The 26,625-nt window shown below is 45.9% G+C and overlaps 1 protein-coding gene across 1 annotated transcript; it reads left to right on the top strand.

The window, feature by feature from the left end:
- Positions 1 to 7,950: 7,950 nt before the first annotated feature.
- On the top strand, positions 7,951 to 25,486 carry SLC25A15 (solute carrier family 25 member 15; the record flags this gene model as incomplete). The annotated part of the gene is made up of 6 exons (XM_084235955.1): positions 7,951 to 8,005; positions 14,002 to 14,260; positions 19,674 to 19,811; positions 21,917 to 22,086; positions 23,248 to 23,406; positions 25,362 to 25,486. The coding sequence occupies 6 exons, from the start codon at positions 7,951 to 7,953 to the stop codon at positions 25,484 to 25,486; spliced, it is 906 nt and encodes a 301-aa protein (XP_084092081.1).
- Between the last annotated feature and the right edge of the window lie 1,139 nt (positions 25,487 to 26,625).

The raw sequence follows: 26,625 nt of genomic DNA, 5'->3' as shown, positions 1-26,625 counted from the left end.
ACCGCACTATGAAGCAATCTGAAGCCTCTGCAGCAGGAGTTTGATCCTGGGCTGCCAGGGAGCACCCCACATGGTGCGGCAGATCCCTTCTGTCTTGCCTGCTGCTCCCCTCAGCAGTGTATTCCAGTCAGTCTGCCTGTGCTGTTCCCCACTCTGTCTCTGGTGAATCCTCTCACCCCCTGCATCTCTGGCCTGTGCCCCAGCTCTTGTATGCATAAATAAATAAATCTTAAAAAAAAATACAGGGGAAGGTTTGATAGAGCGTATCTAGAAAATCTCTCTGAAAAAAAGGAGATATGGGAGAATGCTTCTTTTCTGTCTTTGGATGTTGCATGTGAGGAGGTGTTAAGCCAGAGTTGTTGCAGCCATTTTGTGGTCATGAGGGAAAAGCCAAGAGAATCACGGAGAAGTTGAACAGATGCTGTTGGACAGTAAATTAACCAAAACCAGAAAGTCTTCTAGATTTCTTTTTAATATTCCAAATAAATATCCTGATAATTTGGTATTTTGTTACTTGTGTCAAATATATCCCAAAGCATGTGATTTGAGCAAATATTTTTTTAAATTATGTTATAGTATTCTCTTTTATTGATGGTCCATTAAATTTTAACTATTTATTGCTTAAATTTTAATGATTTATTATTTTCTTTAAATTTTATTTCATTTTAAACTTTATTATTTTTTATATACTTTACAAATTCAAGTCAAATGTTCATGAAATGTGCATCTCAGCTGACTTTCTCTTTTTTCTGTCTCGCACTCCCTTGTTTATTTATTGTTGTTTTTTTTTCCCCTTGAACCATTAAACAGCCACCAATGAAAGGATAACTAAAACTGCCCCGTCTTTTAAAACATTGTCTTGTTGGGGTCTCCCTGATGGCGCAAGGGGTTAAGCACTGCACTACGAACCAATCTGCATCTTCCGCAGCACAAGTTTGATCCCCAGCCGGCCAGGGAGCAACCCACATGGTGCAGCAGACCTCTCCTGTCTCTCCCGCTGTTCCCCTCAGCAGTGTGCTTTAGTCAACCTGCCTGTTCTGTTCCCCACTCTGTCTCTGGTAAATCCTCTCACCCCCCTGCATCTCTGGCCTGTACCCCAGCTCTTGTATGCATAAATAATAAAAAAAAATTAAAAAAAACAACATTGTCTTGTCAACTCTTTCATGGGATACAAATTACCCCCTTACTCAACATAGAGAAATTACAAATCCATGCTTATTTGTTTCAGATACAAACTCTAACTGGTTCCAAAAAGTATTTGAGATAGTTTTCAATAAAAATTACATCAGCAGTCAAGAATATTCAATGGTTACTCAAATGACACAGAAACATTAATTCCAAAGGGCACCTGCATCCCTATGTTTATAGCAGCACTATTTACAATAGCTAAGGTATGGAAACAACCCAAATGCCCCAAAATAGATGACTGGATCAAGAAGATGTGGTACATATACACCATGGAATATTACTCAGCAATCAAAAAGGATAAACACATGCAGTTTGCAGCAACATGGATGGAGCTAGAAGGGATCATGCTCAGTGAAATAAGTCAGAAAGAAAAAGAAAATACCGGATGATCTCACTCACAGCAGGAATCTAGAAAACCTAAATAAGGGACCAGGAAAAAGACTAATTATAATAAAGTAAAAATCAAAATCAACAAGCAACTATAAACCAGAGACACACAGGGATGGGAGGGGGGATGGACTAGGGTCAAAATAAGGGGGGGTGCAATTGTATGGGGAATATAACCAAAATGAAAATGCATACATTGTGTAAAAATGAAAAATGTTGTAAGAATTATATAAAATAAAATATTAAAAAATAAATTAAAAAAGAATATTCAATGGGAGTTGAAATTGTATAATCAAACCATTTTTTCCCTTTTTCTCATTAATTAAAAATAAGCTTGAATCAGAGATAATTTATGGTTTTGAATTATTGCAACACCAATTAATACTTTGCTAAAATACATCCACATGGTATCAGGATCAAAATGCTTCAAGTGGTGAAATTATTTATTTTAGTATCATTAACCAATGCATTGTGAAATTTTGTTGAAACAGGGAAGGCTCCCTTTTCCATGTGGCCACTCTGTCCATTACTCACCACTGACCTGCGTCACACCTGCCCCTTCATCACAGAGCCAGCTGCCCTGACGTTCCTTGATTATGCAACCCAAGTGCAACAAACAACTACCTGAGCAAAGGGTTCAGTGCATTGATTTGTCTGCTGTTGTGAACCCAGGGCTGAAATACTATGGGGTTGATTTAACCACATGGAGAACAATGATGAACTATTGTAACATTCTTTCTCAGGATCCCAGAGGAGTCCTGTGCAATTATCACAGGATAAAGTTTGCAAAGATACTTCCATAATTTAGTGCCAACCAGGTGATTTTCCAAACAGTTCTCTGAGCTTCTGGAAGATGCTAAGCTTTTAGACATCTGTATATTTGTTTCTCTATTCCTAAAACAAAGATAGCAGAAAGAGTCAATGCTATGAGGGATTTTTAAGGTGCTAAGGCAATTTTATAAAATATTATGGGGGGAGATCTATCTAGGAGAAACTTCTGGTTCCTGCAACCCTCTTGTTTTTAAGAAGATGGCTTCAGGGACATATTGGTGTATATCTTGTGGCTTAAAACATGAACTTTAGGCTAAGAAAAACTCTCAGCTCTTAGTACCTGGATAACTAATATTGGGCAAGTGACTTGATCTCTCCATTTCTTCACCACTATCATTCATGCCCACCAGGGTGCTAAACACCAGGATACAACAAGTAAGACAGCAAGAGGAAAAACAGATGAGAGCTTGTGGGGGAAAAAAGATAATTTTGTAGATTAGGGGTTAAGATTTTCTGTGGAGATATTCTGATGGCTTCTTAGTCTACAGAATAAATTGAGACTGAGGATTGTTAAGGAGAGGCAAGGAGAGAAGAAATGTAGATGACTTGGGAAGAGAGATGAGAGCTTGGACCAGCCCTTGTGAGGGCAGAAGAGGAAGCAGAGGAAGACTTGAGATGGGGCCAGGAAGGCTGCAACCCTTATATGGAGTAGTAGCTACCCACATGGTGGATTGTTCCAGCAGATTCAGGGAGCAGCGGGTAAAGGAAGCCAAGACGTAGACACCTGATGGGTGGGGTTTAAAAAAGTTGAATGACTCACTAAAAGGACACAAAGATTTTTTTACAAGCATCCTGGCTCCAGTTCCAGTGTTCTTTCTAATCTATAACAGGGGAGGTGGGTCTGACCTTAATCAGGGTTCCTTAGTGCCTCATTTTTCTAGTTTGCAAAAGCCACTAGATCAGGTGATAATGAAAGTCTCCCTGTTCCCGCCTCTAGGATCTTGTAGCTGCAGGTTCTGCAGGATCTGCTTCCACTAGTTCTGATGTGTCACCTTGGGGGAGTCACTCAAACTCCCTGCCTTGTTTCTGTTGTTTGATTATGTTCCAGAAGCTTGAGTGCCAAAGTGATGATTCTGAGAAAAGATAGTCTTGTTCTGTTGTGACGTGTGCCCCTTGTATCAGGAGCTCCGAGACCTTCAGAGCACCTGCTATAGCATGAAGGTCTATTCGTGTGCATTCATGTTCTACTCCAACAGGAGTGACGTGAAGTAGTTAAATCAATTGTCCCGTGGCAAAAATCACTTATATTTCCAAACTGAATAGACAGCTGTGAGAGAAAATGACCCCCTGCTTTAAGGAAGAAACCTACTGTTGATAATGAAAATAAGGGGCCTCCCTGGTGGCGCAAGGGGTTAAGTCTCAGCACTATAATGCCATTGGCCACTGCAGCACAATTTCCATGCCAGGCCAGGGAGGTGACCCACATGGCCAGCAGACCTCTCCGGTCTTGCCCGCTGCTCCCCTCAGCAGTGTAGTTCAGTCACTCTGCCTGTTCTGTTCCCTGCTCTGTCTCTGGTGAATCTTCTCATGCTCCCGCACCTCTGGCCTACATCCCAGTTCTTATATGCATAAATAAACAAATCTTTAAAAAAAGAAAATGAAAATAACTAACGCAAAGATTGAACCAAAACAATCCAAAGGCTGTTGACTGGGTATCCCACTGAGTAGCTGTCAGTAGTACATGGAGACCCTTTTAATTGAGTAGATGTCAGCGGTTGTCCTTGGGGCACTAAAGAAAATAACTTTACTCTGGCTCTTTAAGGGATTCCTTGAATAGGCTTTTAAATAAAATACCAGAGTGCCACAAAAATAGCCTATAACTCATTAGGAACTAACGGATTAGAGTAGTCTAAGTATCACAGTTTTCAGGGCCTCCTTGGTGGCGCAGGCAGTTGAGCGCCGCACTGTGAGGCTGTCTGCAGCCTCTGCAGCCCGCCAGCCTTGGAGCAACCCACACGGCGCAGCAGACCTCGCCTGTCTTGCCCGCTGCTCCCCTCAGCAGTGAGTTTCGTCAGTCTGCCTGTTCTATTCCCCGCTCACTCTCTCTGGTGAATCATCTCACCCTCTGTCGTATCTGGCCTGTACCCCAGTTCTTGTATAAATAAATAAATCTTAAAAAAAAAATCACAGCTTTCATTGGTGGCTGAATGTTCCCCAGAGACAGTGGGGATAGATTTCCTTGGAGGAGGCGAATTGGGAAATTTTTTTTTTCTGTTTTGCTTTCGTCGGAGTTAAGCGCTTTAATTTTTCCTTGCAGTCCGCCAGTACTTTCATCCTCAATTATAATTTCAAACGAAGGCCTGAGCCCCAAGTCCAACAAGGGGAACCCTCCTGCAGACTTCACAGAGTCCCCTAACTCCTGACATCTCTAGCTCCAGCCCCCACGCGGAGGATAATCACGCAGGCCTCGGGGAGCCCAAGAGCAGGACAGCCACTCGGAGGCCTGGGCCCGTGCGCCCCCGGCGCCCCCGGCTCTCCCCGCGCCCCCGGCTTCCCCCGCGCCCGGCGTCCCGCGGCCCCGCCGGCCCCGCGCGCCGCCGCCCCGCGCCGACTTCCGCTTCCCCGGCGCCCGCCGCGCGGAGCCAGCCCCGGCCGCAGGGGCGCTCACGAGCCCGCCGGCCGCCCGCGAGGGCACTCCCGCGCGGGAGGCGGGGCGGAGGGCGGCCCGAGCCCGCCGCGGGTGTTAAGCGGCCTGCCCCACCGCGCCGAGAGCCTGGAGCTGGCGGGCGGCGGAGCCGGAGCAGGACGCGGCCGCGCGCGTGGCGGTGAGCGCAGCCGCGGCCCGGCGATCGCGGGCTGCCGGGGCGCGCGGGGAGGGCAGAGCGGGCAGCGGCCTCGGCGCCCGGGCGGCGTGACCTTCCAGGACGGCCCGGCCGGGGCGGGGGGCCGCGCGGTCCCGCGCACGTGCGGAGGCGTCACGGGCGCTCCTCTCCCGGGCGCTGCCCCGGCGCGCGCAGGACGCTCGGCCTCCGCGGCCTCCCTCCCGCAGCGGTCACCTGCTGGAAGGTGTTCCCTTCCTGTGCCCCTGCGTAGTGGCCGCTGGCCTGCGGGCGCCGCCGGTGCCCGTGCGCCAGGGAGGGCGAGGCGCTTCTGAATGGAGACTCCTGCAGGTTGCTGGGGCACGCTCGGCCGGCGTTGCCAGCCGGGAGGAGAAAGTTGGAGACGGTCGCCGTGAGCTGTGTCTGGTGCGCACCAGCATCCCGAGGCCCCGGAGGCGGAGCGCTCAGCCAGCTGCTCAGCGGCAGGAGGGGCTGGTTTGCATCCAGTGTCCTTACGTCCCGGCTCTGGTAACTTCTGCACCGCCAGCCTTAGCCTGAAGCTGAAATCTTCCGGTTGCTTCGTCTGTGTTATCTTGGTGGAGAGAGCGACTCACAGGAGTCTCCCTTACGAGAAAGATGTATAGTTGGCGCTGCTTCTCCCATGTCAGTTTTAACTCCTGCTGATGAGTCTCACCTCCCGCAAGCCCTACGTCCTCTTCAAGCCAACGCTTCGTATAGTTTGAATTAGTTGCCCACACCGGATTTCATCTTAATGATGCAGAAGTAGTTTTTTGTAGGATATGATGTGTTTAAGCTGGGCTTACCTAAAGGGGTTAAATTCACATGGATGACACGATACTATCTGCCCTACTTTTTTTTTCTTCTAAGGCGATGTCCACACCAGGAGAAACCAGAGCACAGAAAGGTCACATTGGAAAGTGCCCTGTGTGACTCCTGTCCTTGTGTGTGTGTCAACGTTTCCCCTCTAAAATGCAAGGCTGGGTGTTTTTTCTTTCCCATCATGTTGGATGGAATACTCTGGAGTTATTGGTGGGAGGCACAGAACCCAAGACAAGGCTTGAATTGAATCCTTTCTTTGCTACTGACTAGCTCTCTGACCTTCTTTCCATCAGGAGAAGGAGATTGAATTATGACCCCAATGTCTTTCTCTCTGATACTGGGTGGCCACCACCTTATCAACTTTAATAACCAATGTACCTCTCCAGTCCTATCAGTAACCTAAAATCAGGGCCTAAGTTAGTTGTTTTATTAAGCATTATGCTTCTGTTATCGCTGGTCTTAAAAAGATTTTAAATCTTTTTGTAAACAGAGGAAGATTCTTGGTGTCTGATCATTGACAGAAGGCTTGCAGTGGTTAAAAAACTTCCTGGAGGCGAAAATCATTTTCTACTGATCTGTAGGGTGACATTAGCTTTCATCTGTGATCCTGGGGGCCAGCCCCTCCTCTGAGAGGTGATATGACTGGGATCACACAGATCTTCAGCGTGATGAGGGATAAAAATTGTTCCTTGTTACAGCCAAGTCATGCAGTTTGAAAACCATAAAGAATTGATTGCTGAGTTGGTTATTTTAGTCTTCTCTGTTAACAAGTCACTTTTTCTTTCTCTTGTCAGTATTTATTATTGCCTCAGCAATAGTTAATTTTTGTCTAAACACTGAAGAGTAGACACTAGTTTTCCCAAACTTATTAGGCCCCAGCCTAAACAGATTGAGTCAAGATTTCAAAGCAAGAGACAGACACCTGGTTGTTTGAATATTGAAGAAGTGCCCCATGTGATTCTCAGGAGGCAGATTTGGGACGCAGTGCACCAGGTGTTACTTCTCAGCGCGTGCTTGGTGATCTAGTTGGAGGCCTTATCTGGGAGCAGGTCCAGAAAAGCAGTATCTTTAATCCCACCTGAACCCTTTCTATCAGAACCTGCATTTTAACAAGGTTCTCAGGTGATGCGTGTGCACATTTATGACTGAGAAGCCGTGGCGGGGACCGCGGAGACAGCAATGTTTGGAGCTGTGCTGTGTAGTTATTCTGAGACCATGTTTCCTAGTTCATCATCACATCAGTTCTATCAGGCCATCTGTAATTGCCTTTGTATTATAATACTCTTAGGATTCACCTTGTACACCTTGTTCAGTGACCCCCCACCTTAGGGGCCCCAGGAGCCGCCTTGGCAGCAGAGTAGCATTCAGTTGCAGGCCTGGGTCACCGCCAGAGTGCCTCATCTGCGTGTTCCTTTCTGGGCCTATTGTTTTGTGACCTCCTTTTAGGAACTCAGCAAAGGCTGCTCTCTGAATTTAGAACTGAACTTAATGGACTGATAGTGCAGTGTAGACTTCCGAAAAACTAGTTGGAAGTGGCTAGGGATGTTTGCAGTTGCCTCACTTATTTGTCAGTCTTTCCTAAGGTTTTCAAAAAGGTCGCCTGAAATGCCTCCTCCCACTCCCTCCACCAATGGCTGTAACATTAATGTTGAAGGAAGGTTTTTGTTCTGCAAGCTCTTTATGGGGGAGGAGGTGGGCAGGGAGGAGAGGCGTATTGCTCACTAAGCTGCGTGGACACTGGGCCCTTCCTCTGGAGCAACACAGAGCCAATTTCTCACTTCCAGAAGTGTAGGTACAGTAACTAGGCTGCAGCCTACAGAAAGGGAGGCTGCAAGGGTCCGGCTGATGGTCAATTCTTGCCTCCTTCCGCCCAGGGATATGAGGTGCCCATCATAAGCTCCAGAGAGTCGCCTTCCCCGGAGCCCAGCAGAGAAGTGGGGGAAACATGAAGTCCAACCCTGCCATCCAAGCTGCCATCGACCTCACTGCAGGGGCCGCAGGTAATCCCCAAGAAAACCCCGTCCTCTCCTCCTCAGCTGCCTTCTACAAGGAAGGTTAAGTGAAAGAGGGTGAAAATATTACCTTTGACATCCCACATATGCTTTAACCTTGGAACACATTTCATCAAAGTGTAATGAGTTCCAAGCATGGCAGAGTAGTCCCCATTTTTTAAAGACATAATGAGTCAGTGCACAAGGTGGCAATGTCCCCTGTCTATAGCTGGAAATCTCAGCTTGAGCTGCAGTCACTTGTCACATGGCTGAGATGTGCAGGTGATGTGGGTGCCATTCCAAGCCTGGCAGGCTTCAGACCCCTTAGAGTGCAGAAATACAACACTCTCTCTGCAGGGAGATCTTAGTTACTGCCTGGGAAAGGAAAAAAAAGACATTCCTTGGAAATGCCTTTAGTCATGTGACACACATTGGACTGTCTTCAAGCCCTGCAAGGAAAGGCGAGCTCTTAGGACTTGCCAGGATGTGCAGGCTCACCTGAGTCGAGGGGGTCAATTCCAGGGAAGACTGAGGCCCCACTCAGCACAAGTAGGTGCTCCCGGCAGTGCTTATAACATGCAGACTGCTTTTAAGACAGATCTCCTGTCCGTGGTCTGAATGAGAAGTGCATGGTGGAAGTGTCTAGATACCTGTATTTAAGGGCTTGCGGAGTGCTGGAATGCTCATTTTTTCCAGAAGAAAACCCTCTTCTACTTTCCTGCATGGACTTTTAAATCACTGCAGCTCCCTGGAGGGGAGAGGCCAAAGGGTGGGCCACCCACTGTCCTGTTATCCACTGGAATCTCCTGGTCAACGCATTAAATACAGTCAGAGGGCCACCTCCTGTCATCCTGCCCTTCTCTTAATTGTGAAAAAGAAGTCATAGATAGAGAACAAAGTATTTTTCCTTGAGCCAAAGGTCAGCCACAGTCAGCTAATGAGGGCTCCTAGCTGCTGTACTTTACAGCCCCGCCTGATAAGCCCTGAGGAGGCGGGCCCTGGCTCCTGGATTAGAGACCACAGGAGTGTCCTGCCCAGGAGTCAGGGAAACCAAGGGCCCCCTGGCTTCCTCCCTGGTGCCTCTTGCCGGCTGGGTGCCTTTGGGTCAGCCCCTTGCCCTGCTGTGGACTCGTGCTGTACCCCCAGGCCTACTGCACTGTCGCCTGCCTTCCCACCCTCATGCACTCTGGAGACACTGACACAGCTCCAGCAGAGCCATTTGTGGGCTCTGGCATCCTCTTGCTGCCTGTGAACATTCTGGGCTCAGTTTTTGTGCCTGCAGTGGGAGAACATTGAACCACATGAGGGCCCCTCGGCCTTCGGAATTGTATATCCTTCAGCCAGTCTATGGAAGATGTAGGATCTATTGTGATAGAATTAGAATCATTCCCTTTCCCTAAAAAGGCCCTTATGTGTGGGCGGGTATTTGGGCACTACATATATAATGTACAGTGAATTTTAAAGCTACAAATTGCAATAGTCTTGCGGGAAATCTGGTGTGTGAGGCATTTGCTGGTGCTGTCTTGCCACATTAACATGTGCTGGGCCCTTGTCATTTCCCTGGTAACCCTCTGGGAAACAGCTGGCAGGTGTTTTGTTCCTATGGGGATAACAAGGGGTCACCTTCCACTGATGTAGCACTGCTGTGGGCCATCTCTCTCTGAAGACCACGGACTCCTTTGCAGGAGTGGCCTGAGCCTGGTGAAGGGCTCCTTGGGGACTGGACAGAGGAGGTTCCTGTTAGTAACCCAAGAACTCCCTCTGTTGGGAGGCACATGGAACACAAGCCAAGCTTTGGAGGGGTCTCAGTCTTCAAATGATGGTACTAGTAGGGCCTTAGAGAGCGCTGGTCTGATGCTCATTGTATACACAGAAAAGAGACTGGAGAGAGACAGTGGACTTTCAAGTTGCACAGCGAGTTGGTGTAAAGACAGGGCTGGGTTGCTTGGCTCCTGTCTAGTTCTGTGGTTGTCTTGTTTTATTACTACAAAATCCCTAGAGGTGAGGCTGGGTTTGGAGCCCTCACCACCTAGCTCTCTGCAAAGGGAAATGGTTACAGTAGAGGATTTTTCACTAGGAGCAGAGGACCCCTACCCTGAGTGTGATTAGTGTGTACTGGAGCGAGCCATGGTCAGAGGAGCATGGATGGAGCACATGTGTGTTCTTCTGTCCCCCCTTTCTTTTGAAGTAGCTCCTCTAGCAAACAGGCTTCAGAAGGCTCCTCTGCAATCAGTGCTGCGGAGTGGTCACTGTCTCTCAGCACTGATGTAGGGGAGATTCCAGGAAGGGAGGGAACACCCCAGGCTGCAGGGTTGAAGGTGGACTATGAAGCCACATGATTCTCTTGATTCTCAAACATTCTCAAAAGTTCAACTGGGGCCTCCCCGGTGACGCAGCAGCTGAGCGCTGGGTTGCGAAGCTGCCCACAACTCTGCAGCACCGGTTCGATCCCCAGCCGCGGGGTGAGGGTCCCACATGGCGCAGACCTCTCCTGCTGCCCGCTGCTCCCCTCAGCAGTGTACCTCGGTCCTTCTGCCTGCTCTGCTCCCCGCTCTGGCTCTGGTGAATTCTCTCACCCTCCCGCGCTTCTGACTATACCCAGTGCTTGTATAAATAAATAAATAAATCTTTAAAAAAAAAAAAGTTCAACTGTACTTTAAGATGTAGTAACTCAGGGGGCCTCCCTCGTGGGGCAGGGGTTAAAGTCTCAGTGCTATCAAGCTATCGCCAGCTATCGCCAGCTACTGCGGCATGAGTTCGATCCCCAGCCAGGGAGCTGCTCCCCTCAGCAGTGTATTCCGGTAGAGCTGCCTGTTCTGCTCCTCACTCTGTCTCTGGTGAATCCTCTCACCCCCCACACCTATGGCCTACACCCTAGTTCTATGCATAAATAAAAATAAATCTTAAAAAAAAGAAATGTAGTAACTCAACTATGAAAGGAAGTACTCCTTAGTTTTATTGCTCCGTTGCAGTATACTTAGCTTAACTAGTGTGGGAGTTTAGATCATTGAAATTTATTCTCTCACACGCCAGGATCAAAAATGAACAGAAAGCATTTTTTAGTTGGAATACTTGAAAATTGATGTGCCTCTCCCAGCTGTTAAGTGAACAGTGACCACCTCCATAGGGCTTGGAGAGTCTTACCTCTGTGGGTGGGCCAGGGTGGACCCCAGCCTACTGGGTAAACGGCTGCTTCTCACCCCACCCCTCCTTGTGAGTTCTGCCTTTCCAGCCTACACCATCCCTGCCCCACAGGCTTCCTCCATTCCTTGTCATTGGCTTGGTTAAGCACTGAAAATCCACAGCACACTTGGTCAAGTGCAGGTTGCAACATGGTCTGAATGTTCTTGTGCTGAATAACACACAGCCAAGGGAGCACCCCCGGGAGGGATGTGGAGGAGGCTTCATTTGTCTCTTCCAGAGACCTCAGACCAGAGACCTGAGATTGAAGTGAGCAGAGTATTTAATCCACAGTTTCCTGGCTTTGATGGGGCCTGAGGACCTGCTGGCTGAGCCCCACAGTCAGCGCCACGGGAAGGCCACAGAGAGAATGTGGTAAATTACATGGGAAATTAGTTCCCCTCCATGGACTAAAGGGGAATAGTAGCTAGCACTTGAAAATTAGTTTCCTATCTTCTCGCTATTGGACATGTAACTGTTACAAATATGTTTATTATAACCTATGAAGCCTGAACTGCTCAGGGTGAGTGATTTGGTTAAACTTTGGAAACAGTTGAAATAACAATGCTCTGAATTAAATGCTTTATTGGGTCCATCTGTATCTAGGTTAACTAAATTATGTACCACCTATAAAAATTCTACCATCACCTGTTTTGGAATAATCAATTTTTTAATAACTAGGATATTACTTTATTCTAGTCCATCAGTACCAGGGAGAGTGAGTGTAACTCTTAATTATAGAAACATCTTATTAAATGATATCCCAATCATTCAGAATCAGGTCTCATTTGGCCAGCAAAGCAGAGATGAGTCATGACTCTTCAGGAAAAATGGACAGTAGTGATAGGATCCCAGAGATTGTACCTGTGGTTGCTTAAAAGAAGACACCAAACAGTTTTTGGTAATGTCTCTTTTATGCATGAAAGAGCTGGGGTACAGGCCAGAGATGTGGGGGTGTGTGAGAGGATCCACCAGAGACAGAGTGGGGAACAGAACAGGCAGACTGACTGAAATACACTGCTAAGGGGAGCAGCGGGCAAGACAGGAGAGGTCTGCCTTGCCATGTGGGTTTCTCCCTGGCCAGCCGGGGATCAAACTTGTGCTGCAGAGGCTGCAAATTGCTTCATAGTGTGGTGCTTAGCCCCTTGCACCACCAGGGAGGCCCTATGTGCCCATAATTAAATGAGAATTTTTTTTTTAAAGATTTATTTATTTATTCATACAAACACTGGGTACAGTCAGAAGCGCGGGAGGGTGAGAGAATTCACCAGAGCCAGAGCGGGGAGCAGAGCAGGCAGAAGGACTGAAGTACACTGCTGAGGGGAGCAGCGGGCGGCAGGAGAGGTCTGCGCGCCATGTGGGACCCTCCTCTGGTGGCCGGGGAGCAGCCGGGGATCGAACCGGCGCCGCAGAGGCCGCGGGCAGCTTTGCAACCCAGAGCTCAACCGCTGTGCCACCGGGGAGGCCCTAAATGAGAATTTTTATCAGCCCTTCTCTACTTTCTACAACTTAGTTGGAGTAACTATGTATATTAGGGTCTAATGTCAGCTTTGGAATTGCATTTCTTAAGTGTTTTTTTTTTTAAAGATTATTTATTTATACAAGAGCTGGGGTACAGGTCAGAAGTGCAGGAGGGTGAGAGAATTCACCAGAGCCAGAGCAGGGAGCAGAACAGGCAGACGGACCGAAGACACTGCTGAGGGGAGTAGCGGGTGAGGCAGGAGAGGTCTGTGCACCATGTGGGGTTCTCCCTGGCCCGTGGGGAATCCAACTGGCGCTGCAGAGGCTGCGGACAGCTTCGCAGCGCGGCACTCAACCGCTGCGCCACCGGGGAGGCCCTTAAGTATTGTTTTGATGAGGCTTTAATAACTTCATTCAATGTGTGTTTCCTGAACAGGCAGGAGACAGTCGTCTCAGGCCTATGGGAAGCATTAACTAGGGGCAGTTTCAGCCCAGGGCTTGGGATGGTACAGGGTGGTTCTAGCTCAGCCTTTTCTCTGGATCTGGAAATGTTTATTGAAGTATTCTCATGTAATTTAAATTTTGCTGTATTGAATACTCACTCCTACTACAGTATAATAGCATATAAATACAGGGTTTATGCTAAGCAAAGGTAAGTTTCAGTCTGTTCCCTACTTGAATGCAACTCATTAATCGATAGGGTCCAGATGAGAGGTTTTTCCATAGGGTCAGATATTAACTCTTCAGGGACTAATTAGCCTGGCTCTGTTTTCTCTTTCTGTTGCCTGTTCCTGTGTTAGTTCTCTGACTGTCACCAGCACCACTGGGCATCAGGCAGGGAGGGCTGAAGCACTCTTCTAGAACCCTCTCCTCACTTTTGTGTGGCTTCTAACATGTACAATCACTGCTGTTACTGACCACTTATGCAGCAGGCACTATGTTAAACCTTCTTATCCATTTTTGCTTAGTCCTCATGCTAACCCGCTGAGCTGGGCATGGAAGAGGAACTGAGGTTTAGAAGTTGCATCACTTCTCCACAGTGTCACAGAAGCGCCAGGCTCCACGCCTGGGTCCCTTGGGCTCCATTGCTAATCCTCCACACACGTTTGCATCCTGTGGCTCTGATTGTTGAACACAGATCTGTCTCCCTAAAACATCTTCAGGAAGGACTGGGTGCTGGGCACATTTGGGGGACCCTACAAGTTGTTCAGACTTGGCTGGAAGACTTGGGGGGATACAGTCAAAATGAACTGCTGCAGAGGGAGGCTTGGGTGAGTGGCCCCTTCCTCATGTTCATGGCTGACCACAGCTGCACTCAGACACAGCTGCAGGCTGAGCTGGACCACACTCCTTCCTGCTTTCAGGGGGCACAGCATGCGTGCTGACCGGGCAGCCCTTCGACACGATGAAAGTGAAGATGCAGACATTCCCCAATCTGTACCGTGGGCTCACTCACTGCTGCCTGAAGACCTACTCCCAGGTGGGCTTCCGAGGCTTCTACAAGGGTACCAGCCCGGCGCTGATCGCCAATATTGCCGAGAACTCTGTCCTCTTCATGTGCTACGGCTTCTGCCAGCAGGTGGTGCGGAAAGTGGTTGGATTGGACAAGCAGGCCAAACTGAGGTGAGGCGAGGACACCACACTTCCGGTTTGTTCAAAAACCTGTGGTATAGACAAGATTCTCACAGTGCTTTATGACACTTTATCCAGGGTTTTCATAATAGTTTATGCTACTTTTAAAAATAACTTTCTAATTATGAAATCATATCTTGTCATCATATAAAACATGGAAGATACACTATTGCACCAAAGAACTGCCTGTGGTCCATTGTGGACAGCAGATCTGAGGCATTGGTATTCTTTTTTTTTTTTTTTTTTCCATTTTCAGTATGTATACTCTAATTTTAAAATTTATTTTTAAATTTTCTTACATTGTTGTTCATTTTCGTACAATATTTGATTTCTCCTCTTGGGTATAGTCCCCATAATTCTCCCACCACTGTGGCACCTGTGACCATCACCATAGTCCCTTGTATTCTTCTCTGCCCTGTTTTGACCCCTCTCTCTTCCCTTCCCCTGCTGTATCCCTCAGATCTGTGGTTTGATCTTTTGCTCAGTTTCCTTATATTCCACCTATAAGTGAGACCGTCCAATATTTTTCTTTTTCTTCTGACATATTTCAGTGAGCATAATCCCTTCCAGCTCCATCCGTGTTGCTGCAAAGGCATGAGTTTATCTTTTTTGATTGCTGAGTAGTATTCCACTGTGTGTATCTACCACATCCTCTTGATCCTCTCCTGTTTGGGGGCATTTAGGTTCTTTCCATATCTTAGTTATTATAAGTAGTGCTGCAGTGGGTATTAGTATTCTTCAGATGATGCTTTTCAAAAGCTAGAGGTGGTGCTCCTTCCCTTGCAGGCGGAATTGCGGGACTAGACCACACTTGGAGTTTGTGACCTCGGCTTTGGGGTCTCTTTATCAGCAAAATGCAGAGTATTGAAAGAGGTTGCATGAACCACATAGGTTTAAGGAGAAACGAGATTTGGGGAAGGATTAGAAGCTCTGAGAAGATGCAAGTAATTAAATCTACTATTTCTTTGGCCAAGTGTGCCCCAACCATTAGACTCTGATGTGCTCAGTATTCTTGGGTGTTTATTATACAGAGGCTAGAAAGAATTTGGAAACTTTTGGCATGTTTAGCCATCTGTCCTTTTTACATTGAGTTTTTTGTTTTTTTTTTGTTTTGTTTTGATTTTTTTCCTATTGTATTTATGAAGATAGTTTATATCATTGTATCTGCCTTAGGGGTTATAGGTTCAAACCTCTACAAATGTATGTTTTCACACCATGCCCACCACCAAGGTTGATTTATTTATTTATTTATTAGAGATTTATTTATTTTTTAAGATTATTTATTTATACAAGAACCGGGGTACAGGCCAGATGCGTGGGAGGGTGAAAGGATTCACCAGAAACAGCGGGGAACAGAACAGGCAGACTGACGAAATATACTGCTGAGGGGAGCAGCGGGCATGACAGGAGAGGTCTGCTGCACCATGTGGGACCCTTGCTGGCCGGCCGGGATCTGCAGAGGCTGCAGACAGCTTCACAGTGCTGCGCTCAAATGCCTGCGCCACCGGGGGGGCCCAAAGATTTATTTATTTATGCATACAAGAACTGGGGTACAGGCCAGAGTTGTGGGAGTGGTGGTGAGAGGTTACACCAGAGATAGGGTGGGGAACAGAACAAGCAGACTGACTGAAATACACTGCTGAGGGGAGCAGCGGGCAAGACAGGAGAGGTCAGCTGTGCCATGTGGGTAGTCCCTGGCAGGTGGGGGATTGAACTCGAGCTGCAGAGGCTGCTTGCTCCACCAGGGAGGCCCCCAAGGTTGATTTATTTTAAATCATTTAAAATTTGTATGTCACCTTCATGGTAGCAAAAGGCAGCCTTATTGGTTGTTTTGGTAAAAATCCAAAAGCCTGTTGCAACTACTGGTCCTTGAGCTTGGTGAGGAGCTTCTGGGGGGCTGTGCAGGGTGGGAGGTTCCTGTTAGTGAGCTTGCTGTTAGGTTTCTTTTGTGCATAAGTGTTCTCTAGAGGAGCCTAGAGTTCTAATGATATGGCTTTTTATAGGAAGAAAATCTGTCTCAATGGATAGAACTTCTTTTTTTATAGACTTCGGACTGGATGAGATCACCCAGGAAACAGCATGAAGGGGTGGGATGGAGAGAGGAATAAAGAAATAAGGGGGGACAACCCAGGAGAATGCGGAATCCCATGATAGAGGTGATAGAAGGAACACTTGGTGATTGTCCTCTCCCCACTCCAGGGAGACATTTTCTACTTGAAACCTGGAGTTGAGGTCTCCTTCAGCACCCTCAGAGAAGACAAAAGGTGGGCGGGGGCGGGGGCGGGTTGGGGTGGAGACAGAAAACAGTGAGCAGCCATGTGAGATTCTGGGAAATGCCTATAGAAAAGAAATCACCCTCTTCTGCTTGGCCTAATGCCAAATTCTCATCTTCCTTGAAGTGGAGGGCTGCTTTTTCATCCTGTGCAACAGTGTTGCTTGTCACCTGTTGCTGCCCTAGACTTAGAAAGTTGTGGCATGTATGCTGTGATTTTTAGCCCTCCCCTGGTCCCATGAGAGGTAAAGAAGCTGCTATTAGCTGTTTTTTATAGATGGGATGCTGGGGTGCAGATACTGACCACTGAGGGGTCACCAGGTTGATAACCCAGAGAGCTGGCACTCAAACCAGGGACTCAGCCCCACCCAGTAGTCTTTCCACAAGATCAGGCACGGCTCTGGAGTATTCTGTACAGGTCCTCTCTAGAGAAAAGAATAATAAACTGAAACAGTGAAAGCAAGAAACGCCAGTGAGGACCTGTTGTGAATTTCTGCAATAATACGGTAAATATTTGTCTGTCCTGATTTTGAACGCTCCCCTGAGTAGTGTTCTCCTTTGACCTTTAGGTGGATAGTGTCTTACACAGCAGGCGTGTTCAGTACATTTGTTGAAATGGTGACAGTTGGCCTTACGGACCCCCATCCTCCACCTATTGCTGTTTCAGTTCCAGCTCCAAACATTTGTTACAGGCACAAGCTGGAGCCTGTGTACCTCGTCTAATGCATTGGTAGATGAAAGGATTTATTAGAAAGCCAAAGTCCACTGCAGATCTGATTTGGCCTTGCTGTAGTGTACGAGGCTTGGTGCGCTGTCAGGTGTCCGAACCATTTTACTGCACCTCAGATCGGATCGACGTCTGCATTTATTGATGCCACCTTTGTTCCAGCAAAGTTGGCATATTCTGGTTATTGACCCCAACTGACTTGCCTGTCAGCAGATGGACAGAAAGTCCCTGAGGGAGGCCAAGTATAGATCTGCAAGCTGGCTGAGAGATGGCAGAGGCCATTTTAGGCTTTGGTTTTGACAAATGAGCTAAGTAGGAATGGAGTGGGAAGAAATGGAGTGAGCAGTGGGGGGCAGTTTCCACACTGGAAAGTTTGTTGCAAGTACAGTTGTGTATCTGGATGTCCTCTGATAATGAGTTGGTGTTTGAGTCTCTAAGATCAAAAGCATCTTCCTCCTGCTGGTAAACCTCACTCCAAGTCTACATTCCGTGAGACCTGCATGTGAAAGCGGCTGCTTGGCTCTGAGCACCTGCCTCCAATTCGCCTCAGCCTAGAGGCCAGGCCACCAGAATGGGAAATCAGCCATGATGGAAGTGTCCTTGATTTTGTAACTGGTGTTTGACATTTGTTTGTGTAACTATTAGTTTATTGTAACTTTAGTCCTACTGTCACATTGAATATGGTAGATGTATTAGGCTTTTCCTTACAATTTGGAGGAAACTACTGGGGCTCTCCCTACTCAGGGCACTGTGCAGAGGGGCTCACCATCCAGGGACTTTGGGACCTTTGAATTGTCCTGGTCATGCAGTGACAGCAAGATGCTGGTATTTAATGGTGTCATGGAGACAGTTGTACTACCGTGAGGTGTCCACAGCCAGTGGAGTTCCTGTGATAATACACTCACACTTTAGAAAGAATCTTTTTTTAACCCCCATGAACTCCAAGAAGTCTCCTGGCTTTGTTTCTCTGACTTTCCCCCACTTCTTGAACTCTTACTGGCTTCCAGGTGTATTTGCTGGAGACCGTGGTGCCTGTTGTTATGCCCATGTGAGATGAGCTACTGCTTCTGTTTGTGTGTCTCTGTGCATCCATTGCTCTGTTCAGATTTAGATTATCTTACTAAGCCATTTAACATAAAACCATTGTGCTTACTGATACACACCAGTTTCACCCCGTCCTGTGGCACTGCCACAACCTCCTTGCACCCACAGGGTAACTGAGGTCCAGGAGTCATCGGTTGAACTGAACTTGGAAGTCTTTTTGGTTAAAAATTTGTGCTGGGTTTCCTCTGTGGCCGTTATTTTCCATGTCTTGTTGGTCCAGGTTGGATTTAGAACATACAGAGATAGCCTCAGAAGGTAGTTTTATTTAAAGCTTAGTTGGACATACTTGAAAATATTAATAGTGTGTGCCTGCGGGGGGAGTTATGGGTAATTTCCTTCCTCCATGTCTTTCTGGATTGGTGTGGCTTTGTATGTCACTCTGAGTCTTAGTTCAGGCTGTTATAGCAATAGATCACTGACTGGGTGACATAAGCAAAGACATTTGTTTTTCACAGTCATAGAGGCTGGAAGTCCAAAATCAAAGGTGCCAGTCAATTTGTTGTCTCCTGAGGACCCTCTTCCTGGTTTGCAGAGGGGTGCCCTGCCTGTTCTCTCCCAGTGGAGAGAGAAGGCTACCTCTCTAGTTTCTTTTTTTTTTTTTTTTTTTTAATTTTTGTGTAGAAGAACTGCAGTATAGGCCAGAGACAGAGTGGGAATTAGAACTGGTGGATCTACTGAAACACACTGCTAAGGGGAGCAGTGGGTGAGACAGGAGAGGTCTGCAGCACTGTATGTGGGTTAGCTCCCTAGCCAGGGGTCCAACTCAGGCCTTAGCAGTGATAGCACTGAGACTTAACCCCTAGGCCACCAGGGAGGCCCTCTATCCCATCAAGGGGACGCTACCTTCCTGACCTCAGCTGAATCTAATTACCTCCCAACACCACTCTCCCTCCAAATACCATTACATTAGGGGTTAAGCCTTCAGCCCAGGAATTTGGAGGTGGAGATACATTCATTCAGCCTAAAGCTCCGTGACTAATAAAAAGAACATGAATGTGATACAGGCAGACCTAGCATTGCCCGGCATTAAATCCCAGTATTGCCACTTGGTATCTAAGTGACTTTGGGCACATTACACATCATCTCTAAGTGTCATATCCCCCAGACGGATATTGGGTATTACTGTCAGGCTCACAAGGCGATGGTCTCCTTAGTTGAAGTGGCACACATAAGCTCCTGGTGAGAAGTCAGAAGTACTCCTCTCCTTTCCTCCTCACTCTCTTTACCACCTGAGTGTTCTGGCCTGGTTGGTGCTGAATGAGTAACTGGTGGGTCATTGTCTCCTATGCTTGTCCTTCCAGTGATCTGCAGAATGCTGCTGCTGGGTCCTTTGCCTCTGCGTTCGCTGCGCTGGTGCTCTGCCCCACCGAGCTGGTCAAGTGCCGGCTGCAGACCATGTATGAGATGGAAGCCTCAGGAAAGATAGCCAAAAGCCACAAGTAAGCATCTCTCAGGCACAGACTTTAGGTCTCTGTTGCCTTGAGATAGTATTTTTTAAATTCTGTGTTATACTAAAATTAAGTTACAGATAGATTTATATACTCTGAAATATTGTGTTTCTAGAGTATTTTCCCCTCCCAGACAGAGAATAACTTTTTGAATGGACTGTGATAGTCTGACTTGCCACCCTACCTCAAAGGACACTGTAGGCAGATAGCTAACCCCAGAAGTGGGGAAGCCAGGAGCTTATACCCCTTCTGACTTGAATGTATAAGGCATAATCCGCACTGTATTTGAAGGCACATAGCAGAGAACTTTGGAGCTGTGAGAGATGAGCCTTCACAAGTATCTATTTGGATTCTGAGATGAATGCTTGATGTGCGCACCCAGGTTTCACATGGGTATGCAGGATGATCACCCCAGATCCTGGTGAGAACTTCCTTTACCTGCATTTCTAATCCTTCAAGTGTACTTACAAAGGGCTCAACTTCTGAAAACAATTATCAAAACCCTCGTAAATATACCTAGTCTTTGGTGATCCACTCACTTTTCAAAGAAGTCTTAAATAGGTTGAGCTACCCTGTGAGGTATATGTGTATAAATCATATATGACTCATTTGAATTGAAAAGCAATTTATTATTAACCTCAAAACTTGCTTATTTTAATATCTGCCTACCTGACATTCTCATGGTAGATATTGCTGTGTATAAATCTGCTGGGAAAATCTACGCTATAAACTGACCATTTTCAGAGTTACCAGTGTCCTCCAAGTGAGGATGGGATTTGTAATACAGCTCTATTTCCTGCACCCTTGAGATATATTGCAATCAATTTAAATCTACTAAATATAACTGAGAGGACCAGAAGTTTAAGTCTTAAAGACTTTTTATTGAAATGTAAACGCAGAAATTGTTAAGTGTTCAATTCTATAAATAGTCAAAAAATGAGCATCCCTTTGTAACCAGTACCTAGATTAAGAAATAGAACAATAGAAAATTAATAGAAAATTGCCCTCATGTCCCTTGGAAGAAATTTGAGATTTTTAAAGTAAGTGTTTGTTAAGATCCAAAGGACTTAGACACATGGACACCTTGCACAAAAGTAAATATTGGTTGACTATTTTGGGCATAGCAGTGCCCACACAGGTCACTTAGGGTTAGAACTTGGAGTTGCAGGTGGCTAATTTGCTGGGCTGAATCATGTTATTTTGTTACATTCACATTACCAGTGAGAACATGTAGCCAGGAGGAGCTGGCCAGTGAGTAATGCCTGAGGGAGCCTTCTGAAGTCCTCAGAAGAACGAGCATCATTAGGAGCAGACGACTGTTTTACCTTGGGTCTTGTTCCTTCATTGATCCAAGCCAGATCACCTGCACTCTGAGAATTGAGTGAGGCAAAAGGGCTGGTAGCAAGTCTGGTGTCTGGCACTGTTCTTCTGACAGATAAAGTCTGTCCCATCAGAGCTCACACCATCAGGTAGAGGAATTGTTTTGTATTCAGGCTATTGCAGGGTTCTCATCTGCTAAAGTAGGAATTCTTATGTAACTGTTACTCCTGGAGAACTAAATTCTTGGTACTTCCTGCTGCACAGGAGCTATAGCTCATTTTTAGAACTTCTTTTGTCTTGTCTTCAAGTAACAGGTATTCCCTGATTCATTTCCTTCCACTAACACAAAGCAAAATAAACCCAAAACACAGGAACAAATTCCCTTAAAACACATCACAAAAAAGGCTGATGAGATAGGAATTGGGAGGTAAGGGACTGGGCAAGTGTGATACCATTTTATTCTTGCTGAGTTTGGACAGCTCCTTATTGTAATTGTAATTTCCCTTACTATGAAAAAAATGAGTATTAGCTTTCTGAAAAAAGTATCTTAGATAATATGACTTTTATGCTTGTTATGAAATAATTGTACTTAGGTTTTTAAAGATATTTTCTTCCCACATGAGCCTTTTATTAGAATCCTGTTCTTTTGTTTGTAGAATCAGCTGTTTCCTTGCTAGAGCATAATCAGGTCTGTTAATTGGGTTATAAATATCGTTGTCTCCTTCCTTCCCTGCTTGCTTTATGCAGTAACTGTCTCTCTTACTGTCTCCACCCAGTACAGTTTGGTCTGTCGTGAGGAGTATCCTTAGCAAAGATGGCCCCTTGGGCTTCTACCATGGACTGTCAAGCACTTTACTTCGAGAAGTTCCAGGCTATTTCTTCTTCTTCGGTGGATATGAACTGAGCCGATCATTTTTTGCATCAGGCAGACCAAAAGATGAACTAGGTAAACGTGTCTCCATTGACAGACATTGAGTTTGGTGCAGTCCCTGCCCACTGATGTGGTTGCATAGAACTCTGTGCGCCCCCTTGTGGGGGGGTCCTCCTGGGGAGTCTCTGCTAAGTTGAATTTCCTCATGACGGGGGCTGAAGCAGAGTGTCTTGGACTTCTTCCCCGAAATAACATTTGTTAATTAGCCTTGGATCCATTTTAGGGGAGAAGAAATCTAGAAATTTCTTTCCCTGTGGGAAATAATCTATAAATCATTTTTGTTATAAGCTTAAAATTTGGTAATAAATCTTGATGGTGTTTTGGGAGAAGTGAAGTTTAGTTCTTTCTGGCTTATCCTGTACAGCTGCTTGACACAACCATTATCAATGGCTCACATGAGTGATTACTTAAAGAAAATCTCCTTCAGTGTATTGGGCCTATTTGGGTTAGTCAGGATTCCTGGCTTACCTGTTGTGTTTAATAAAACAACGTTGGTTTTTCATGGCAAAGGAAGAATCAGGGCTGTGGGGCATTAGAATATTAAAATACTTCCAAATGAGAAAGTAGGGGAAAAAATGAAGCCTGTGTTTCAAGGCTTCTTTTTATTTTTTTTAAAGATTTATTTTATTTATGCGTACAAGAACTGGGGTACAGGCCAGCGGTATGGGGGGGTGGGTGAGAGGATTCACCAGAGAGAATAGAGAGCAGAACAGGCAGATTGACTGAAATACACTGCTGAGGGAAGCAGCAGGCAAGGCAAGGAAGGTGGGCTGCTCCCTGGCCAGCCGGGGATCAAACTCGTGCTGCAATGGCTGCCAATTGCTTGATAGCGCTGTCTTGAACCACTGCGCCACTAGGGAGGCCCCAGTGGCTTCTATCTCTAAGGGCACTGACATGCTGCTGGGGGCCTGTGGTTCTGTGCCAGCCAGTCCTCTGTGGGATAAGGCAGGAAGGCCACGCATGGTGCCATGGTGACCAGCCTAATACAGCCCTGGTTTGACCCAGACTCTTAAATGGAAGCTTGTGCCCTTAGAGCTTTGATGGTTTCAGAGAACTGTGCTCTGCAGCATTAGCATTTTTATTTGCACCTACCTGCAGCCACTGCTATACTGGCCTCTGGAAATCTCACATCAACCATTTTGAAATACAATACTGTTTGCCACGTTTCTTCTCTAGGTCCTGTCCCTTTGATGTTAAGTGGTGGAGTTGGTGGAATCTGCCTCTGGCTTGCTGTGTACCCAGTGGATTGTATCAAATCCAGAATTCAAGTTCTTTCCATGTCTGGAAAACAGGCAGGATTTGTTGGAACCTTTATAAATGTTCTGAGAAGTGAAGGTAAGTTGCAGAAGCAGTAGGTATATGTAGAGAATGATCATTTCATGGCTGGCCTGTCAAGCTTGATCAGATGCCCTCCTCCTGGCCTCATATCCTTTTTCTGGCACCTTATATTAGTTCACATTGGTAGATTTCTGTTTCCAAACCCCTTGGTTTACTTTTATTCTCAAAAATGTTTAAAGTTCTTACCCTAACACTTGGTCTAGGATTTGTTATTCTAAATGGAGGGAACGTGTAAAATATGGACTTTGTCTAAGGGGACATATGTTTTACAGTTGCAAAACTTGCTTTATGTGTTAGAAAATAATCTCTAACAGATTTAAAGGAGAGTTAAAAGAATGTACAACACCCTAAATGTAATCCTTCTGCAGTTAGAAGTGCCCTAAGCAGTCTCTGAAGATGATCTGCTATCAACTTTCAGAGTCATGCAAGAGGATAAAGATTTATGTAGTGTTTATATAAAGCCAGTGGTATGCTACTAGTAAATAAAGACCTGACATAACACTTATTACACATTCTAAAACCAGATGTGAATTTCTCTGCCTTGATTTTAAAAGAAAGAGCATGCAGCAACAGTTTACAAAAACTGTATCTCAAATAGAACACACACATCTATATGTTACTAATAGTAATGCCCCTTTGAATTCAGTTAGCTCTTAATGGTTTTGCAAATTACTTACACCTCCCTTATCTAATTTGATGATCATAACTATCCTGAGCATTGTTTATATAGTAGGTCTTCTTAATGTCACTGATAGGTTTTGGAAACCATTTAAACCTTCAACTTTAAATGAAATGACTTAACAAAAACAATTTTACCATAGGCTAATTGATATAAATAAGAGTTAAGCTCCTGTGCCATATTTTGGGTTCCAAAAATATCATTAAACTTCTGAATAAAGACCCCAAACAGGGCCTCCCTGGTGATGCAGTGGTTAAGTGTCAGTGCTATCAAGCTATCACCAGCCACTGTGGCCTGAGTTTGATCCCTGGGCCAGGAAGCTAATCCACATGGTACAGCCAACCACTCCTGTGTCACCCGCTGCTCCCTTCAGCAGTGTATTTCAGTAGATTTGCATATTCTGCTCCCCACTCTATCTCTGGTGAATCCTCTCACACACACACCCCCACTCCTTCTACCCTCCCCCACCTATGGCTGACACCCCCAACTCTTGCATGCATAAATAAATAAAGTAAATCTTAAAAAAAAAACAAAAACCCCAACCATTTCTAGTATTAAACAGTATTTTGTATTTATTCATCCATTACTCAAATTACTTATTCCAGTTAAGGCTTGTGAGTGGTTGAATCCCTAGCTTAGGACACAAGGCAGGAACCTGTCCTACACAGGACATCCTTCCATCGCAGTGCACATCACACACACCCACTGTCACTCAGCCTGGGGCAGTAGGGACTTGCCAGTGACCCTAACGTGCACACTGTTGTGTGGGGGATGAACTGAAGTAGCCAGAGAACACATGCCAAATGGAACCACACACAGACTCCATACGGACAGTGGCCAAAACTAGGAATCAATGTTTTTCTTGTCAATATTACAATGAAATGACATTATTCCAGGCCCTGTATACTAGAAATAGGCCTCTGACTTCCATGCCTGCACTCCTTCAACTGACCTGATGCCCTGTGGTCCTGGCTGCTCTCTCTCTCCTCTGTGAGGTCTGCGCTGTGCCCCAGTCATTTACCACAGTTGACCAAACCTGGAATTGGTGTTTGTTACCTCTATGTCAACCAGCTTTGCTGGGAGAGTTGGCGCTTTCCTGGTTTCCATTGATCTTTTTTAGATTCATTAGTTCAGGGAAACCTAGAAATAAGTCTTCCATGCCTTGTTGGTTTTCAGTATATTGTCTGGATTTGTAAGTATAAACATACCTGTTATGCGGTTTTGGGATTATCTCCAAGCAAGGAGTAGCTGTAACCACCTTTTTGTCTTTCAGGAATAACGGCCTTATATTCTGGACTGAAACCTACTATGATTCGAGCATTCCCTGCCAATGGGGCGCTGTTTTTGGCCTATGAATACAGCAGAAAGTTGATGATGAACCAGTTCGAAGCATATTGAAGTGTTCTGGAGAACCTGGATCCAAACAGGCATCTGAGGACTATAGTTCATCTCAGGGTCTCACGGAGTAGAAGACCAATGTGGAATTATTTTGATTTCATGGGAATTTTTGTTTTCCTTTCTTCTATCCTAAATCTTAAACTTTATGGAAGGACCTCTATTTTACCTACATAATTTGTGCCCATAATTGTACTGAAATAGAAAAGTTACTGCTCTTGTCCCTGGTGGATGTACAGGCAGAGCCACTGGCCCTTTGTTACCTAATCTGAAAGGCTAATTATAGTTCTGTCAGGGTTTTTGCATAAACCTGGATGTGTGGTTATGTTTGATTGTGTGTGTGTTTGGAGTAAATCACAATTTGGTTCTATATTTAACCTCACATCTCACCAGAAGAACCCCAAGATTACCATGTTTATGGTTTTAAATGATTGCTTAACCTGTTCTAGTTGTGGGTGTCTCTTAAAATCTACTTAGTGTGTGCACTATACTAAGTGGTTATATTTTTTAAAGGTTTTCTTGTGGTGCTTGAAAACTAAAATATCCATCTAGATTTTAAAGACGCAAATATACCTGTATACTGATATGGCTTCCACTTTCTTATATTTTAGAGCAGTCATACTGGATTTCCCAGGATGTTCTACTATTAAAATAGTGCCATTTGTTCTATAGTGGATCATATTCCCCCTCTTGAAATACAGGTGAGTGGCCTTGAGCACCAGGCCTTTGGAAGTAGCACAGCTTTCACCTGTGCCTTTTTCCTTCCAAGAGCTTCCCTTCTTCTGGGCTTTAGGTTGAGGGGAGGGGCTCTGCTGTTTTGCTTTGTGAAGACCCTTGTGGCAGACAATAGCCCTTAGCTTCTGGCCTCGGTAGGAATCCAGAGTATCCTATTGGACTGTGTATGGGCTGTTGTCCCCTTTGGACCATTCACTCATCACCTCCACCAGTGAGAAACCCTCTTAGGGAGCAGAGTGCCAAAGCCAGGAGAAATCCCCGTCTGGGTGGTGTGACAGAGCACTTGGGCAAAGGGCTGTCCTCTCAGAGCTAGGCAGGAATTGGTGCTTGTGCCCCACAGAGAATGTTATCAGGACTGACTTCTGAAGTTTATCTCGGGACCCATAACTCCTAGCCACGCTCTTAAC

Source organism: Talpa europaea, assembly GCF_964194135.1.
Source record: "Talpa europaea genome assembly, chromosome: 6".
Lineage (NCBI taxonomy): Eukaryota > Metazoa > Chordata > Mammalia > Eulipotyphla > Talpidae > Talpa > Talpa europaea.
Note: the sequence above shows the minus strand (reverse complement) of the source record. Positions and strands in the feature narration are given on the sequence as shown.